Raw genomic sequence first — 20,184 nt, 5'->3', positions numbered from 1 at the left:
TGTCCACGGGTCATAGTCTCCTCGCCTAACGGAAACAATTTCCTAGCGTCCACCCTTTCCAAGCCATGTATTATCTTGTAAGTTTCTATTAAGTCTCCCCTCAATCTTCTAAACTCCAATGAATACAATCCCAGGATCCTCAGCCGTTCCTCATATGTTTGATCTACCATTCCAAGGATCATCCGTGTGAATCTCCGTTAGACATGCTCCAGTGCCAGTATGTCCTTACTGAGATGTGGGGACCAAAACTGGACACAGTACTCCAAATGGGGCCTAACCAGAGCTTTATAAAGTCTCAGTAGCCCAACGGTGCTTTTATATTCCAACTCTCTTAAGATAAATGACAACATTGCATTCGCTTTTTTAACCACGGACTCAACCTGCATGTTAACCTTTAGAGAATCCTCGACTAGCACTCCCAGATCCCTTTGTACTTTGGATTTATGAATTTTCTCACCATTTAGAAAGTAGTCAATGCTTTTATTCTTTTTTCCAAAGTGCAAAACCTCGCATTTGCTCACGTTGAATTCCATCAGCCATTGCCTGGACCACTCTCCCAAACTGTCTAGATCCTTCTGCAGCCTCCCCACTTCCTCAGTACTACCTGCCTGTCCACCTAATTTCGTATCATCGGCAAACTTCGCTAGAGTGCCCCTGACTTCTCAATGGTCCCTCTCTTATTCAGAGTCCCAGCATCCCCCTGCCAAACTAGTTTAAACCTTCCTGGGTAACACTAGCAAATCTCTCCACATGGATACTGGTTCCCCTCTGGTTCAAGTCCAACCTGCCCCCTTGTACAGGTCACCTCTAACCCAGACGAGATCCCAATGATCCAAGAACTGAAAACCCTGCCTCCTAGACCAGCTCCTCAGCCTCACATTCATCTGGCCTATCCTTCTATTTCTATCCTCACTGACATCAGGCACTGGGTGTAATCTGGAGATCACGACCAAGTCCTGCCTTTTAACTTCTTATCTAACTCCCTATACTCATTTTGCAGGATCCATCCCTTTGTCTACTGATGTACACATTGATAAAAATGACAATGATGTCTAGCTATTCACCACCCCCACTTCAGAATGTTCTGCAATCTTGTGCTGGTGCAGACAAAACATTTCTGTTTCCTAGCCCCAAGCTGTTCCGATATCTGAGAACCAATCATCTAGATGTTGGCAGAGAAAAGGTTTTTGTCACTGACAGCATCACTCGTCCGTGGACCAATCAATTTTGTTGCCAGCCGGCTGCATCTGCACATAAAACTCCTCAGCTCAGACTCATCTGCTCCAACATTAACCCCTGCTTGTTCAAACAGCTGTGCAAACAATGCTTGCCATGAAAATCAGGTGACTTGTTTTTCAAAATTTGCAGCAATCCCATAAAGCTCTGGTTTTAGAATCGTTCTTCCCCATTAAGTTCATAATTGTAAAAAGCACAAAAATAAAACAACATGATCTTTACTTTGTGTAGAGCTTTGATGAGGCCACATCTGGAGCATTTTATTTATAAAAGGATAACTATGTTAGAATCAGATAGAGAAAGTTCACTCAGTTGATTCCTGGGATAGCTGGTGAGTTTGAGGAGAATGAGAAGTGATCTTATTGATATCCTGAAAGGAGTTATCATGCTGAGGGAATTGTTTTTATTCATTTATAGGATATGGGTGTCACTGGCCAGGCTAGCGTTTATTGCCCATCCAGTGGGCAGTTGAGAATCAGTCACATTTCTGTGGGTCTGGAGTCATATGTAGGTCGCATCAGGAAAGGATAGCAGTTTCCTTCCCTAAAGGACAATAGTGAACCAAATGGGTTTTTCCCAATATTTGTCAATGTTTTCATTGTCATCGTTTGACTCTTAATTACAGATATTTTGAGTGAATTCAAATTCCATCATCTGCTGTGGTGGGGTTTGAGACCCCACCCACTGTACCAGCTGAGGTTAGACTCTCCTTCTCAACCTCTCTCCTTGCTTGAGGTCTGGACCATCATCAGTTGTCTCTCTCTAATGAGCAGCAACTCTACGGTCTGGTCAGACTATGGTAACTTTATCTTTATCTTGGGTGGGTATGATTGGGCACTGAATCCATGATCAGGTCAGTTGTGATCTGACTGAATAGTGGAGCAGGTTTTGAGGCACTGAATGACCAGTTTGAGCCCTCTGTTAGCAGTGGGAATATTTCCAATAATTCCTCAACAACTTTGCCTTTTGGATCTTTCCTGTGTAGGTGTGAAATCACTACCAGAGAATACTGCCAGTTTAAGGATGGATATTTCCATGAAGAAGCAACCTTGTGTTCACAGGTAACATCAAAATTGAATGAGCACCCTGTTCCCAAAGCTTCATCTCTGAGCAGTGTATCATGCACGCAGGATGCTGGGTTAATAAAGGATACAAGAATCAATTTGATTACAAATCCTGAAATCTACAGAGTTGACCAGTGGAATGGACAATGCCACTGGTTATCTGAGCGATGCACATGATTTGTGGTTGTGATATATAAAAGCGAGCTTGAGCTGGGAAATGACCCTTTGTTGAAGTTTGTTTGTTGACCAGTTGAGTGACTGGCCACCTTTCTGTTACAGGTGCACTGTCTCGATGAAGTATGTGGCTTGTTACCGTTTCTGAATCCCGATGTTCCAGATCAGATCTACAGGCTTTGGCTCTCCCTTTTTCTTCATGCTGGGTAACAAACACTCCCAAACTTACAATACATTGATCCTGTCATTGATGTAAGCAACAGCTGCAAGGGATAAGACCATAAGACCATAAGACATTGGAGTGGAAGTAAGGCCATTCGGCCCATCGAGTCCAGCCGCCATTCAATCATGGCTGATGGGCATTTCAACTCCACTTACCCGCATTCTCCCCGTAGCCCTTAATTCCTCGAGACAACAAGAATCTATCAATCTCTGCCTTGAAGACATCTAGCATCCCAGCCTCCACTGCACTCTGCGGCAATGAATTCCACAGGCCCACCACTCTCTGGCTGAAGAAATGTCTCTGCATTTCTGTTCTGAATTTACCCCTTCTAATTTTAAGGCTGTGTCCACGGGTCCTAGTCTCCTTGCCTAACAGAAACAATTTCCTAGTGTCCAACCTTTCCAAGCTATGTATTATCTTGTACGTCTCTATTAAGTCTCCCCTTAATCTTCTAAACTCCAATGAATACAATCCCAGGATCCTCAGCCGTTCCTCATATGTTAGACCATCCATTCCAGGGATCATCCGTGTGAATCTCCGCTGGACACGTTCCAGTGCCAGTATGTCCTTCCTGAGGATGAAAACGAGAATGAGCTCAACGTTGTGGTACATGTTGGTATCAACAATGTAGAGAGGACAGACATCGAGCTGATGCACCCAGGAGTAAGGGAGGAAGCTCCAAATGCGTGAACTCTGGATGAATCCCAATAGCCTATGCTTGCCAGAGCAGAGGTAGGGAGAAAGGGAGAATCAATCTGATGTCAGGTTTGTTATTTGGCACAGGAAGTGGGGCTTCTACACTGTCAGACACTGAGACTTATTCTGAAGCAGGAGGCAAATCTTGCTGCATATGAGAATGATGGAAATGGAGACCAGGAGATTGGCTGATCCCTTAGAGGAAATAAACTTGTAGGATGACAGGCTAGAAGTGGAAAAGGAGACGGATTGGATTCTCCTGCAAAAAAGTTGACATGACCTCAATTGGCCAGTGGCCTCCAATGCTTTAATGACCAAGGCTGTAGTTTTTTTTCAGTTTTGGCAAAGTGCAAGTTGCATTGTGATTGGTGGAAGGCTTGTCACTATGAAGTTCATCGCTGGAACTCATTAAACCTGTTACATTATTGTCATTCCCATATGGAGAGAACCATGACCAATTTCTGCCCCATTTTGTCCTAACATTGAGGACAGGGCAAGAGCAGGGGGCCAGGGGCAGGGTCAGAGGGCAGTGTCAGGAGCAGGGGGGCAGGGTCAGGGTCAGGGGCCAGGGGCCAGGGTTAGGGGCCAGGGTTGGGGGCAGGGAGCAGGGGGCAAGTAAGTGCAGGTGCCAGGTTCAGAGGGCAGGGCTGAGGGTAGGATAAGGGCAGGGACCGGTGGGGGGGGGGCAGGGCCAGGTTCAAAGGGCAGGATCAGGGGCAGGGGGAATGGTAAGGGCGAGGCTGGGATATTGTGAGCAGGCAGGAAGGTGTGAAGTGAGCAAACCTGAAGAGAGCAGCTTGAGGAATCTGCTGGGTTTCCTGAGAGCCTCGCAATGCAGATCTGAGCTGGCAGAGAGAGTAGTTGATCAGACAGATACCCTAACGGGGGTGAGGCACTGTCCCTGGACAAGGAGTTTGAGGGGGAGGGAGGTGTTGGGGAATGGGTGGCTTGGGAATGTGGCTGCTGCCAGTACACTGTGCCCTGAGATTCTGTTTGTTACTGAGTGACATGGCAGTCCTGACAGACAGCAGTGAGACAACTTGGAGCCCCTCAGTCCTCTGTGCTGATATTTCTCAACATTGAGCTTGTTCACTGCCTTTGTTGAAATAAGCAGAATGTTGCTGAGATAAATCATCCCCATTAATGAGCAACTCGCTGCTTGGTAAATGGTACAAGATGCAGTGAGTTGCTCCAAACACTGGACACTTCTTGTCTGACTTAGTCACAAATCCTGTCAAAGCCATTAGACCTTGAGAAATAGGAACAAGAGTAGGCCATTCAGCCCCTCAAACCTACTCTGCCATTCAACAGTATCATGGCTGATCCAACATTCCTCACAGACACTTTCCTGCACTTTCCCTGTAAACCCTGACTCCACATCGCTCAGACATGCTGTCCTAGGTGACTATGCAGTTTTCTTCAATTTCTCTAAAGGAGAAAAACACAGTTATCTCTTTTAAAGAATTTAAATTGATAAAATGACTCCAATATAGAGACAACATTGATATGGAGCCTCTGTTTGAATTAGCAGTGAATACTGAGATGTTTCCCAATGATGTATATCTGATGAAGTATGACAGTATTTCTGCACAAATTTCACCTTCAATTTGATGATGAAGTAAACTGTGTGGATCTCTTTGTAACTGACACTGACCATGTTCACTGGAGCTTGGTGGCCCAGAAACAACTCCCAGACATTTACACCTGTTAATCTCTAAAGATAGAGTCATATGGTTATACAACACGGTAACAGACCCTTCAGTCCAACTCGACCAAGTTTCCCAAACTAATCTAATCCCACTTTCCTGTGTTTGACCCATATCCCTCTAAAACTTTCCTATCCATGTATCTATCCAAATGACTTTTAAATATTGTAATTGTAACTGGATCTACAACTTCCTTTGGCATTCCACATATGAACCACTCTGTGTGTGAAAACGTTGCCCCTCAGGGCACTTTTAAAGCTTTTTCCTTTCACCTTAAAAATATGCCCTTTAGTTTTGAACTTGCCTACTCTGGGGAAAGGACTGTGGCTATTCACCTGACCTATACCCCTCATGATTTTACAAACCTCTCTCAGGTCACCCCACAGCCTTCTCCACTCCAGGAAAAAAATGTCTTAGCCTATCCTGCCTAAATGTTGGGGGATATCCAAAATAATTCAGCACGTTAGGCCTTTATTAATTAGAAAGGAGAAAGTGAGGACTGCAGATGCTCATTGATTTCAACCTTACTGCGAAGCCTCTTCCAAGGATGCCTGGCAAGATGTTCTCATTCCTGAGGAAAGGCTTATGCCCAAAACGTCGATTCTTCTGCTTCTTAGATACTGCCTGACCTGCTGTGTTTTTCCAGCACTACATTCTCGACTTTATTAATTAGAGTTTAGAACAATGAGAGATGACCTTAGTGAAACATACAAGGTCCTGAGAGGGCTGGATGGGGTAGCTGTGTTCTGCCAGGGGGTGGTGAATCTGTGGATCTCACTGCTACAAGAGGCTGTGGAGGACAAGTTATTGAGAGTATTTAAAACCGAGATTAGTAAGGGTTACAGGGGAAGGCAGGACAATGGGGTTGAGAAACATGACAGCCATGATCGAATGGCACAGCAGACACCATGGTGTTACGCTCTTTAAGAGAGTATGGTGACAGAGCTGAGAATGGTGGCCATCACCAAAGTGAAGGTGCTAGAAAAACTGAATGGCCTGAAAGTGGTTAAATAACCTGGACCAGATGGACTACACCCCAGCTCTGGGGAGATAGCTGAAGAGACTTTGGAGGTGTTAGTGGTGATCTTTCAGGAATCGCTAGAATCAGGAAGGGTCCCAGAGGACTGGAAAATCACCAATGTAATACTCCTGCTTATAAAGGGGGTAAGGCAAAAGATGAAAAATTACAGACCAATTCGCCTCATCTTGGTCCTGGGTAAGATCCTGGAATCCATTATGAAGGGTGAGATTTCTGAATACTTGCAAGTGCATGGTAAAATAGGGCAAAGTCAGCATGGTTTCATCAAGGGGATCATGCCTGACAAATCTGTTAGAATTCTTTGAGAAAGTAACAAGCAGATTAGACCAAGGAGAGCCAATGGGCGTTATCTACCTGGACTTTAAGAAGTCCCTTGACAAGATCCCGCACAGGAGGCTCCAGAGTAAGACCAGGGCCCATGGTGTCAGAAGTAAGGTGCTAGCATGGATAGACACCTGGCTGTCTGGCAAAGAGCAGAGAGTGGGGATAAAAGGGTCCTTCTCAGGATGGCAGCCGGTGACAAGTGGTGTTCTGCAAGGCTCAGTGTTGGGACCACAACTTTTCACTTTATACATTAACGACCTAGATTAAGGAACTGAGGGCATTCTGGCTACGTTTGCAGGCAATACAGAGATAGGTAGAGGGACAGGTTGCATTGAGGAAGTAGGGAGGCTGCTGAAGGATTTGGACAGGTTAGGAGAGTGGGCAAAGAAGTGGCAGATGGAGTACAATGTGGGAAAGTGTGAGGTCATGTACTTTGGTAGGAAGAATAGAGACATGGATTATTTTCTAAATGGGGAGAAAATTCAGAAGTCTGAAGTGCAAAGAGACTTAGGAGTTCTAGTCCAGGATTCTCTCAAGGTAACCTCACAGGTTGAGTCAGTAGATAGGAAGGTAGATACAATACTGGCATTTATTTTGAGAGGACTTGAATATATCTTGAATATTATGATGTGGAAACAGCATTTGTAAGGAGCAACAGGAATAAAGACTACTGGGCTGATGGTAAGATTCTTGATTTGGAGATGCTGGTGTTGGACTGGGGTGTACAAAGTTAAAGATCACACAACACCAGGTTATAGTCCAACAGGTTTAATTGGAAACTATCATGGTATTCAAACAGATGAAAGACCCAACAGACAATCAATTTTTCAATGTATAATTTCAGTTACATCACACTGTAAATTTTTGCTATAAATTCTGTGTGTTAGGATTGAGCCCTCCACTATCACCTGATGAAGGAGCGACGCTCCGAAAACTAGTGTGCTTCTAATTAAACCTGTTGGACTATAACCTGGTGTTGTGTGATTTTTAACTTGGTAAGATTCTTGGTCGTGTAGATGAGCAGAGCGATCTTGGTGACCATTAACATGGATCTCTGAAAGTTGCCACCCAGGTTGATAGGGCTGTTAAGAAGGAATATAGTGTGTGAGTTTTTATTGGTAGACTGATTGAGTTCCAGAGCCACGAGGTCATGCTGCAGCTGTACAAAACTCTGGTGCGGCCGCACTTGGAGCATTGTGTACAGTTCTGGTACACAAGATGTGGAAGCTCTGGAAAGGGTTCAGAGGAGATTTACTAGGATGTTGTCTGATATGGAGGGAAGGTCTTATGAGGAAAGGCTGAGGGACTTGAGGCTGCTTTCATTAGAGAGAAGAATGTTGAGAGGTGACTTAATTGAGAAGTATAAGATAATCAGAGGGTTGGATAGGGTGGACAGGGAGAACCTTTTTCCAAGTATGGTGACGGCGAGCAAGAGGGGGCATAGCTTTAAATTGAGGGGTGATAAACATAGGACAGATGTCAGAGGTAGTTTCCTTACTCAGAATAGTAGGGTCATGGTACACCCTGTCTGCAACAGTAGTAGACTCACCAACTTTAAGGTCATTTAAATAATCATTGAAAAACATATGGATGAAAATGGAATAGTGTAGGTTGGATGGGCTTGAGACTCAACATCAAGGGCTGAAAGGCCTCTACTGTGTTGTAATGTTCTATGTTCTATGTTCTATAAAACCAGGGATGTACTTCTGAACCACTGTAAGGCTCCGGTCAGACCACATGTGGACTATTGTGTGGAGTTTTGGGCCCCATATCTCAGGAAGGATGTAATGGCGCTGGAAGGTGTTCAGAGGAGATTCACTAGAATGGTCCCAGCAATTAAAAGCTTAACCTATGAGGTTTGCTTGAGGACTCAGGGTCTAGACTCGATGGAATTTAGAAGGATGAGGGAGATCTAATTGAAACGTACAGAAGGGCCGGGACAGAGCAGATGTTGGGAAGATGTTTCGTTGGTTGGAGAGACTAGGATCCAAGGACACAGCCTCAGAGTAAAGAGAAGACCTTTTAGAATGGAGATAAGAATAAACAGAGTGGTGAACCTATGGAATTTACTGCCACAGAGGGTTGTGGAGGCCAGGTCATTGAGTATATTGAAGACTGATATAGATAGGTTCTTGAGTGTTAAGGGGATCAAGGGTTACGGGGGGAATGGGTTTGAGAAACGTATCAGTTATGATTGAATGGCAGAGCAGATTCAATGGACTGAATGGCCCAATTTCTGCTCCTATGTCAATGGTCTAATGATCTTATGTTTCTAGTCAAGTGACAGAATAAGGGAATACCCATTTAGACATAGGAACAGGAGTAGACCAATCAGCCCATCAAGCCTGTCCCACCATTCAATGAAATTAGGCTGATTCGTGGCCTAACTCCACAGGCTTGCCTTTGGCCCATATCCCTTTATACCTTAGCCTAACAAAAATGTATCTATCTCAGATTTAAAATTAACAACTAATCCAGCACCAACTGCTATTTGTGGACGAGAGTTCAAACATTGACCACCTTCTGGATGTAGAAGTGCTTCTGATGGTTTCACATGAACAGTCTGGCCCTAATTTTCAGACCATATTGAAAATTTCTCCCAGAGGGTAGTGAATGTCTGGAATTCTTTATCCCAGAGAGTTGTGGAGGCTAGATCAATTAAAATATTTAAAGAGGAGGGAGATAGATTGTTAATATCAGGCAGTTGGTCATGAGGGACTGGCCTGAAACAGGAGTTGAAGCTTGGGACAAATTAGCCATGATCTTGTTGAACGGTGGGGCAGGCTTGAGGGCCGAATGCCCAACCCTGCTCCTATTTCTTAGCTTCTCACCCCTTTGAGAAAATTTAATAAAATACCTAGGGCCACAAGATAAATTTCTTTACCATAAACATAGTTTTAACTACTTACAAAAATTAGTTTCAAGACTTCCTGTTTACTTATATTAAATTAAATGTTGCACACACATATAAAAATAATTAGAAGGCCTTTAAAGGTTTAAAATTATATGAAAGACAGCTTAAGGACTAAATTTCTGGTTTCAGGTTTCCAACATCAACAATTCTTTGTTTTATTTGAGATTTGGACCATTCCTTCCAGGTTCTCTCTTCCAAGCCATGGTGTACATGGTCATTGCTGGCTTGATGCAAGTGGATAGTGATAATCTATCACGCTAACATGGTTTATGCTTTATTCTCTTGTTCTCTCAATCTGCCACACTTTCTTTCCACTTCACTTTTGTTCAATTTCTGTTTGTCCTCTGGCTGTATCCTCCATGGTGCTGCTTTATCTCCCTCTCCTCTCCCACCCCACCTCTGCAGGATTATCCACTGCTTGGTTTCAGTAATATTCCAAATGACCATTCTTCGGGACCTGGAGAAGTTAGCAGGTTGGCTGCGCATTTCAATCATCTACATCCTAAGTGGAATGATGGGAAACTTGGCAAGTGCGATCTTCCTGCCATACAGAGCTGAGGTACAACTGGGGATGATAAGGATATGGGTCAGAAGGTTGGGATCAGTAGAGGCACTGTGATAAGTTGGGTCCACCTCTCCCTCAAAGACAGACAGTGGTGCTCCACCTTTATTAATACATCCATGGTTCACTGACAATCAGGCTTTTCCTGGATATGACACACTCGCTTCAAACAGTACCAAAATGATCAGGAAGAAATGATGATCTGACAGACTTGATTAAAGGCAATATTATAATGCAGACCCTCTGACAATGCATCATCATGCCAGTATTGACCCTATGACAGTGCGGCACTCCGTCAGCACTGACCCTTCGACAGTGCGGCACTCCCTCAGCACTGAACCTTCGACAGTGCGGCACTCCCTCGGCACTGACCCTCCAACAGTGCGGCACTCCCTCAGCACCGACTCGCCAACAGTGCGGCACTCCCTCAGCACCGACCCTCCGACCGTGCGGCACTCCCTCAGCACTGACCCTCCGACAGTGCTGCACTCCCTCAGCACTGACCCTCCGACGGTGCGGCACTCCCTCAGCACTGAACCTGCGACCGTGCAGCACTCCCTCAGTATCTCTCACATACTGTGTGGCCCTCAATGTGTTTTGAATTCTGCTCAGTTTATCTCAGATTATTTGGAAAATATAGCTATCTGGAAAGTTTGAATATTAGGATAGGAATTCTTGGTCCCTTTAGGGTTCCTTGTATCCTGGCCCCTTATTCTGATGAATAAATGTACTTCCTGAAGTTTTTGCTGGATTATTGCAGTGACAGCTTGCATTTATATAGAGTTTTTAACTTGGTAAAAATGTCCCTGGGTGCTTCACAGGACTGCAATCAGATAATATCTCACAGAACCATGGGATTTTTAAAAATATTAATTTGTCGGATATGGATGCCATCGGCTAGGCCAGTATTTACTGCCCGTCCCTAATTGCCCAGAGGGCAGTTAAGTGTCAACTACATTGCTGTGGGTCTGGTGCCACATGTAGGCCACACCAGGTAAGGGTGGCAGCTTCCTTCCCCACAGACATTAGTGAACCAGATGGATGTTTCCTGACAATCAACAATGATTTGATAGTCATCATTAGGCTCTTAACTCTATTGAATTCAAATTCTTGGATTAGTATGCAGATAGTTCCCAGGATATTTACCTGGGTCTCTTGATTAATAGTCTATTGATGATACCTGCAGGCTGTCACTTCCTCCCTAACCAAGAATGGTAACCAAGAGCTTCTCAAAGAGGGAAGATTTAAGCAAAATCTTAAAAGAGGGAGAGAAGAGGTGGGGAAATGTAGGGAGGGGATTGCAGAGCTCCTGGCACAGACTGTGGGAGGCATCATGAGTGAGTGATTAAAACTGGGAATGTAAGAGAAGTTTGAATGCAAGGTGAGCATTGTAACAATGGTCCTCTCTTTTGCCCATTCTAGGTTGGTCCTGCAGGATCTCAATTTGGTTTGTTGGCTTGTCTCTTTGTAGAATTATTTCAGAGTTGGCCAATCCTGGAGAAACCATGGAAAGCCTTGCTGAAGTTGATCGGAATTGTTCTTTTTCTTTTTACCTCTGGCTTGTTGCCTTGGATTGACAATATTGCCCATATCTTTGGATTCATTAGTGGTTTCCTGTTATCTTTTGCCTTCTTGCCATACATTACATTTGGCCAAAGTGATAAATACAGGAAGATAATAATGATCATTGTCTCTCTTCTGGTCTTCATTGGACTCGCAGCGTCTCTGGTGATCTGGTTCTATGTTTATCCCATTAACTGTCACTGGTGTGAGTACCTCACCTGCATACCATTCACCAGCAACTTTTGTGAAAAGTATGACCTTGATCAAACCATAAGTGAACAATAATTTGGACCATCTGGTTTTTGGATAAATGAACCATGTACTTACTGAAAATGGCAGCTGGGTAATGGTAACACAGTTAGTTTATGCAAATTGTGCAGCCCATTGTAATTAAGACTGAGGAGCTGCATGATGCTGTAAGACTGGGCAACTGGAAGATGAAATGAACTGCTTACTGTGTGACAGTCTTAAATACTGAGAATATGAAAATATCACCCAATTACTGCCTCAACCAATTGCTTTGCTCCACAACTATTCAACACAATGGCACTGAGTTAGTTACTGGTTTACACATATTGACTGTCTTCTCTTCACAAGAGAGGAAGAAACTAAATGTAAATTGTGAAACATCTGCATTTGCCTGTATTTTCCATATCTAGACAATATACTCTTTTTGATGAGTCAAAATTTGACTAAAGATTGGTTGGTGTTGTTGCAGAGGCTGGTTCTGTTGAATACACTCATTAGCAATCTTGTTGAGAGTTCTGTGGATGTTGATTTCTTTTTGCTGTTAGTTTTATGTTTCTGGTGAGCTTACACTTATTGTCACTTTTGTTGAGATTCCAGTTGATGTTATTACTGGACCAGTCAGATCTCAGAATGAAGCCTGGCTTGATAGATCATTTTTCTAAATTTAACTTGGTGGTCATTCACTGAAATAGAGGCACACAAGGCTGATTTTTTTTAACAATAAAATGAAGTTTTTACATAAAAAGGAAACATAAAATAAAACAACTCAAGCTAGCTAAATATAAAACAGTGTAAAACAACAGAAGATACATGGCAAAACAAAGTCTCACTATTCTCCAAGACCATCACCTCACAGTGAGTCAAATCCACAGAAATCACCATTCCATATCAACCTTCACATTTGACTTAACTATTTCTCCATTGGAGACCATGAGGTCTGCAGATGCTGGAGATCAGAATTGAGAGAGTGGTGCTGGAAAAGCTCAGCAGGTCAGGCAGCATCCGAGGAGCAGGAAAATCGATGTTCCGGGCCAGAGCTCTTAATCAGAAATGAGACTAGTTCTATTTCTCCCTAGTTCTAATCTGCAAACTTGGAGTCGTCTCACCCAAATACACACAAAACTGAAAGCTCAGAATTTCTCAGTCTTTTAATAATCTGTCAATTTCTAACCATGATGTGGAGGTGTTGGTGTTGGACTAGGGTGGACAAAGTCAGAAGTTACATGACACCAGGTTATTGTCCAAAAGGTTTATTTGAAATCACAAGCTTTCGGAGTGCTGCTCCTTCATCAGGTAAAGAGGAGGGCAGCATACAGGCGCAGAATTTATAGGTAAAGGGATCATTGCAAGATAATTCCAGGTAATTAAGAGTGTCAAAAGATAGTACAAATGGTGTGAGTGGAGTGTTGACAGGCTGAATAACCAATGTCTGATGATCAGAAGTGTCAGAGGGTGTGACTAAACTGTCAACAGCTGAACAGCAAGTGAAGGGGTGATCTATGATCCGATTAATTACAAGATAATTACAAATGACTCTGTGAAAGGTGGTGCTAAAGACAAACCAGATGACTGGAATAACATGAATATAAGAGTTGCATACTGAGGGTCTAACCAAACTAACAAATAATCCTAAATTGTATAAACTAATCAAGGTAGAGAGATCATAAGTTATTAAGATGATAGTGTGAAACCAGAACTGTAAGGAATTTCTAACCAAACTCTCCTTGTCTAGAAATTTCACAAGTTAACTTATATGCCAAGGGAACTGTGTTTTCCTTGCAATCTCCTATACTTCTTTCTAGTGAGTAGTGAGGGTCTGGAATGCACTGTCTGGATGTGTGGTGGAGGTGAATATAGGTATGGGAGAAAAGCAGGAAAATTGGCTGTGGATAATGAATGTGCATTTGAAGACCTAGCACAGACATGATGGACCAAATGGCCAAATGACACACTTCTGGATGTTGGAAATGAATGTACTGTTGCCAAGTTTGCAAATGACACATAAACAGATGGCAAAACAATAATGAGGATGACAAGGATATAGGCAGGTTAAATGAGTCCAGCTATTGGGTTACGGTCACTACAGCTGGATCCTCCATGTCAACACTCTGGACTCTGGAAAGTGTCCTCAACTTCCACCATTGCACTCTACCAAGTGCAATGGTGCATTCTACCAAGCCAAGCTGTGCTGTCATGACTTACCCTTAAATTGCTGTTTATTTCAAGTTTAAAGAATATTAATTATATATCAGGGTCCTCTTGTGCTTTTATTCCTTATGCTTTAAATACTTTTAATCTAAAAACCAATTTCTACCTTAAAGACTGGACACCTTAAAGACCTTGAAGAAATACTCACCCTGTCTTACTCACCGAGGCCATTCTCTCTTCCTGCGCTGACTCATGATCCTACTTGTTGAGTTTATGTTCTTCCTGCAATGTCACTCTGGGATCTTTTCCAATCTCACTGTTGTGCAGCTTTTCAGCTCCCGGTCTCCAGGAAGCTCTTTCCCAACGATGTCACACTTTAGATTTCTTTTATGTTTCCCAAACCTGAAAATATCTGCTGCTCTCGCACCAGGTATTTAAATTTCCTTGATCTTGTGCTTTTTATATTATTCACTAAATATGTCTGCCTTTTATATATTTTATAAACTTTACCATGAATTGTATAGTATTTTAAAATGAAAGAAATGGAGATAAAGGCCTTAACTGTTTTCCTGAGACTGACCCACTGGACAGCTCACTCATTTCTCTCTACTGAAGCAAGCATCAATTCCAGGATGCTCCAACAAATCCTGCTCTGTCTCTAGCTGTCCCTCACAGGAACCCCATGCACTCCTCTCTAGTGATACCACTGAAGTTCTGAAGATGGGTCACTGAACCTGAAATGTTAACTCTGCTTTCTCTACACAGATACTGCCAGACATGGTCAGTTTATCCAGCAATTTCTGTTTTTGTTTCTGATTTCCTGCCTCTGCAGTCCTTTGGGCTTTTTTTTTTGTTCAGTATCAGGATCAGCCTTATTCAAGGACAGAGGAATATCAATCTAACAGAAACTTCTAAAAGGCAAGTAGAATTATTAGATTAGATTACTTACAGTGTGGAAACAGGCCCTTCGGCCCAACAAGTCCACATCGACCCTCCGAAGAGCAACCCACCCAGACCCATTCCCCTACACCTAACACTATGGGCAATTTTTTTAGCATGGTCAATTTACCTAAGCTGCACATCTTTGGACTGTGAGAGGAAACCGGAGCACCCAGAGGAAACCCACGCAGACACGGGGAGAATGTGCAAACTACACACAGGCAGTTGCCCGAGGTGGGAATTGAACCCGGGTCTCTGGCGCTGTGAGGCAGTAGTGCTAACCACTGTGCCACCATGCCGCCCTATTCTTGAACAGATCTGAGGATGAATTTATTGAGCTAAACTGAGACTTGGCACTAAATTGAACTGAGCAGCCTTTTCAGAAGGTGTCTATTATTAATGCTGCAAGATTGTTAGATTCCATAAGAGTTTGAGTAGACAGTGAATCACAAAAGGAGAGTACACTTGCAAGAGAGGATATGCTTGGAAAAGTTAGAAAAATGGAACTTTATCCCAAGAACAGTGGAAGTGTAGGGAATGAAGGTTTTAGTTTGAGAAAGTAGATTTGGAGGAACAGGATTTTCATGAGAAGAGGAAAACTCCTGGAAATATTTTAAAGGATGTCTATTGGAACTCTTGATTGCAAAACTATTGCGAGTGTGAATTATTTAAATGGGCATTTGGAAAATATCACAAATGTAAAAGGAAGGAAGGAAGGAGAGTAGGGATATGGAATTAAACCAGAGAGTGACAGGCTGAAAGTTTTGCATTAATCTTAATGATTGAATAGGCAAGAGATCATCTTCAGCATTTATTAAACTTATACTCCTGATTAAGCCTTGGAAAGTTCAGACAAGGTTGGGTTTGCAGATATGGATGATCCAGATTTGTTCACATGATTCTTGACCCAGCCTCAAAAGTCAAAGCTGACTTTTCTCCTGATAATCACCACTCAAATTACAACAAACAGGAGCACCCATCTCTTTTAATACTTTAGCAGGAAATACAGAAGCTGAGCTGAACTCCATGGAAGTAATGCATTCCAGATATTTCTAATCAACTGGTTCAGAGATTTTATTACACATTCTCTGATCAAAGTGGGACTTGAGCCCAGTGCTTGTGGTCCAGAGATAGGAATGTACAATGTATTCTATTCTTGAAGGAGAGCTGCGATGAGGGGTGGGGTATATTAGAGAGATGGGTGGATAATGACAATGTTTCTAACCTAGTTATGAGAAACAGTCAGACATGGTCTGGGAACAGTGTGGGAGTTGCTATTAAGTTCACATGTCTCAGAACATCTTACGATTCTTCACCAGTGTTGGCAAAATGGTATCACCAGGAGTTTATTCAATGACATTCAAGTTTGTGTGCAAGATATACAGGAGGAGACTTAACAATAAACCAAAAAACTTCCATCGTGACATCCATTGCTGGGTCTGACACTCATCAAACTCCACTTAATGATGAATTCAGAACAGTTATACCAGATTTGAATCATTAACTCTGTTTCTCTCTCAAGATGCTGCCAAACCTGCTGACTTTCTCAAATGTTCTCTGTTTTCATTTCATTCATTGAGGGAGTGGCTGTGATTTGAAATATTTGGTTTCATGCAGATACAGAGTGCACTGGAAACTAAAAGGTGGAGGCAGCTTGGAGCAAGAGCAGGATGAGAAACAGGGAGATGAACATTGAGGAATGGATTCTAGCAGCCGCTGTTCCGCTGCATCAGTACATGGTCCCGGACTGCGTATTTCATCTTGATAAAACGGTGAGATCCAAGGGGCCCAGCTCCTTAAAGTTGCACCTGCTGTAAGTTAAAAAAATCACACAACACCAGGTTATAGTCCAGCAGGTGTAATTGAAAACACAATAGCTTTCGGAGCGTACCTGCTGTAGAAAGGGATCAGCACTTCATCACCCATGAGTATGGTACGGTGAACATATGGAAGAGAGTGGAGGGACTGGAGGTAGCACCACAGGAAAATGATCCCTTTCCACTGCTAGTGGAAAGTGCAGTGCACGGCTAACCTGTGGATATGCCCCGAGGAGCCATGAGGAACATGCAACACCAGCGCCTTCTACAAACAGGACAAGCAGGTTAATGGGATACATGTAGCTGCCTGAGCAACAATGGGATTCACTACAGACTGGTCAGACAACCTACTAAATAGGGAGAGTCAACCGAGCAGCTGGAAGTATTCAAGGAAGACATGATTAACCAGTTACCAAGGACTGAGGAGTGAAAAAATAATGAATAATACTAACTGGGGTAGACAAAGTGTGGAAGGCTTAAAGGGAGCAGAAATAAATACAGGAGGGAGCTTATTAAGTCATATGAGAGAGGAGACAGTGATGGACCTCATTTTAGGGAATGAAGTCAGGCAAGTGGGAGATGAAGCAGTGCAGGAATATTTTGGAGATAGTGACCATAATTCATGTATTTTGTTCACTTGAGAATGTAACTTTTGAAAAGAAGTTCTGGGATTTACATATGAAAGAACTAAAACCAACATGGTCATTCTAAAAGATGAGACTTGACAAACAATCCAGGTCTTTTCCAATATATCATTTTAGTTGTATCACACTGTAAACCTTTTCTATAAATTCTGTGTTTTAGGATCTTATTCTCCATAGCCATCTGATGAAGTAGCAGTGCTCCGAAAGCTAATGCTTCCAAATAAACCTATTGGACTATAACCTGGTGTTGTGTGATTTTTAACATAATTCGAATAAGATTCAAGGGAATTATGGACAAGGACAAAGCTGGACCAGAAATAAGGGTTCTGTAATGAGGGGAAGTTGGTTTTAAATAAGATAAGACAGGGTCTGATCAAAATAAACTGGCAGCAGACAAATCCCCATCAGGGAGTGGGAGGCATTGGAAAGGAGAATAGGGAAAGTGTAGGACCAACACGTCCATGTAAAGGTGAAGGATGGGACCAACAAAGCCAGAGAATCCTGGATATCGAGGGATAGAGAGAATCAGATATGGAAAATAAAGGAAGCATACGTCAAACACCAAAGGCTGAGAGCAGCAGATATCCGAGTGGAGCGTAGAAAGTGCGGGGATTGTTTAAAAACAAATGAGGGGAGCAAAGAGGTAACATGAAAAACCACTGCAGGTAACATTAAAGAAAATCCAAATTTTATAAGTACATTAGCAGCAAGAGAATAACCAGGGAAAGGGTAGGGTCCATTAGAGACCAAAGGGATAAACTGTGGGTGGAGCCAGAAGTCATCAGTGAATCTTTAAATGAGTACTTTGCTTCAGTGTTCTCTGTAGAGAAGAGAGAGGTAGGTATAGATATCAGGGAGGTATAGATATCAGGGAGGTATAGATATCAGGGAGGTATAGATATCAGGAAGGTATAGATATCAGGGAGGTATAGATATCAGGGAGGGCGACTGTGATACACTTAACTGAACTAGCATTGAGAGAGAGGAGGCATTAACAGTTTTAATGGCTTGAAAGGGGATAAATCCCCAGGCCCAGAAAAGATGGATCTCTGGGTGCTGTGGGAAGCAAAGGAGGAGATTGCAGGAGCTCTGACATTATTTTTCAAATCCCCCTTCGACATGGAAGAGGTGGCAGAGGATTGCAAGATTGTAATTCCATTATTCAAGAGGATGGTAAGGATACACCAGGAAAACTAGAGGTCAGTGAATCTGACATCTGTGGTAGAGAAATTCTGAGAGACAGAACTAATCTCCAATTGAAGAGGCATAAATTTGAATGAAATAAATGCTTCCACAGCTCTGTCCGCAATGGTCTAGCCCATATCCTGAGACTGTGTCCCCAGTTTGGGACTCCTTAACTAAGGAAAACATTCTTCCTGAATCTTGTCTGTCCAGCCCTTTTATAATTTTATACATTTCAATCAGATCCCCTCTGACTCTTCTAAACTCTAGTAAATACAGGCCCAGTCAAACTAACCTCTAAACACTGAACAGTCCGATCATCTCTTGTAGGTTCTTAACTAAAGCCTTCTGAAGATCTAAACACACCATATCCACCAGTTCTCCCTTATCTATTACACTTATCACACCTAAAGACTGCAGTAGATATATTAAACATGATTTATTTCTCATAAACCCATGCTGGCTTTGTCCAATCCTATAAGTACTTTCCAAGAGTCTTCATTTTTTTTACAATAGACACCGGCATTTCTGCAACTACTGATAAATTATGGAAGATGATCACCAATGCATCAATATCTCCAGCACAACTTCCTTTGGTGGTCTTCGGTGTAGATTCTCAGGTCCTGGGAATTTGTCATCCTTTAACCCCATTCATTTCACATAGTCATAGAATCATAGAGCAGGGAAAGAGACCCTGAATCCAACCAGTCCATGCTGACATAATCCCAAACTAAACTAGTCTCACCTGCCAGCATCTTGGCCCATATCCCTGCAAACACTTCTTATTCTTGTACTCATCTTCATGTCTTTTAAACCTTGTAACTGTACACAAGTACATCACTTTCTTTGGAAGTTCATTCTACACACAAACCATGGTGCAAAACAAATTGTCCCTCATGCCTTTTTATAAATCTTTCTCCTCTCAAATTAAAAACATGTCTCCAGTCCTGAAATCCCCCACTCTAGGGCAAATACACCTGCCATTCACCAGATCTATACCCCTCATGAAATCTATAAGTCTTTAACCTTTAGAAAGTCACTCCTCAACCTCCTATGCTTCGGTGCAAAACGTCCCAGCCTATCCAGCTTCTCTCTAAAATTCAAACCCTCCATTCCCACAAACATCCTGGTAAATCTCTTCTGAATCATCTCCAGCTTAATCATATCTTCCCTATAACAGGGCGACAAGAACTGGACACCTTACTCCAGGAGATGTCTCATCAACATCCCAAACATAATATCCCAAATCCTACACTCAAAGGCAAGTGTGCTAAAGACCTTTTTAACCACTTTATTTATATGTGCTGTAAACTTAAAAGAACCCCAAGGTCTCTGTTCCGCAACATTGCAGAAGGCTCTGTTTATTGTTGTATATGTTCTACTCTTGTTTGTTTTAGAAAACTGCAATCCCTTGTACTTATCCAAATTAAACTCCATTTGCCCCCCTTCAGCCCATTTACTCAGTTCATGAAGATTTCTTTGTAATCTTAGATAACTTTCTTCACTATCCACTATATCACCGATTCTGATGTCATCTACAATCTTACTAACCATACCTCTACCTTCTCATCTAAATTACCGATATTTCCCCAGCACCATATTGTTATTAACACTGACTCCCTTTGATTCCTCCCTCTCACTGCACCCTTCATTCTCTGACATTTCTGGGAGATTATTTGTGCCCTGTTTTATGAAGACAGAACC

General features: G+C 42.6%; 1 protein-coding gene across 7 annotated transcripts in view; it reads left to right on the top strand.

Annotated features, from left to right (window-relative positions):
• LOC132827722 (inactive rhomboid protein 2-like) overlaps positions 1–19,704 on the top strand; it is a 162,709-nt gene extending 143,005 nt beyond the window's left edge. Inside the window, exons 15-19 of one of the 7 annotated variants that reach the window (XR_009646035.1) lie at positions 2,222–2,297; positions 2,580–2,680; positions 9,782–9,935; positions 16,455–16,609; positions 19,661–19,704. Coding sequence is in view for 6 of the 7 variants with exons in the window: in XM_060844406.1 (XP_060700389.1) it covers positions 2,222–2,297; positions 2,580–2,680; positions 9,782–9,935; positions 11,361–11,786 (757 nt within the window). In the remaining variant the exon portion in view is untranslated. Of the gene's footprint in view, positions 1–2,221; positions 2,298–2,579; positions 2,681–9,781; positions 9,936–11,360; positions 12,221–16,454; positions 17,332–19,660 lie in introns of those variants that run through there. The other 6 variants (XM_060844410.1, XM_060844407.1, XM_060844406.1 and 3 more) reach the window with 6 other exon arrangements.
• The last annotated feature ends 480 nt before the right edge of the window (positions 19,705–20,184 follow it).

Source organism: Hemiscyllium ocellatum, chromosome 25 (genome assembly GCF_020745735.1).
Source record: "Hemiscyllium ocellatum isolate sHemOce1 chromosome 25, sHemOce1.pat.X.cur, whole genome shotgun sequence".
Lineage (NCBI taxonomy): Eukaryota > Metazoa > Chordata > Chondrichthyes > Orectolobiformes > Hemiscylliidae > Hemiscyllium > Hemiscyllium ocellatum.
This window is presented reverse-complemented; position numbering and strand designations above follow the sequence as displayed.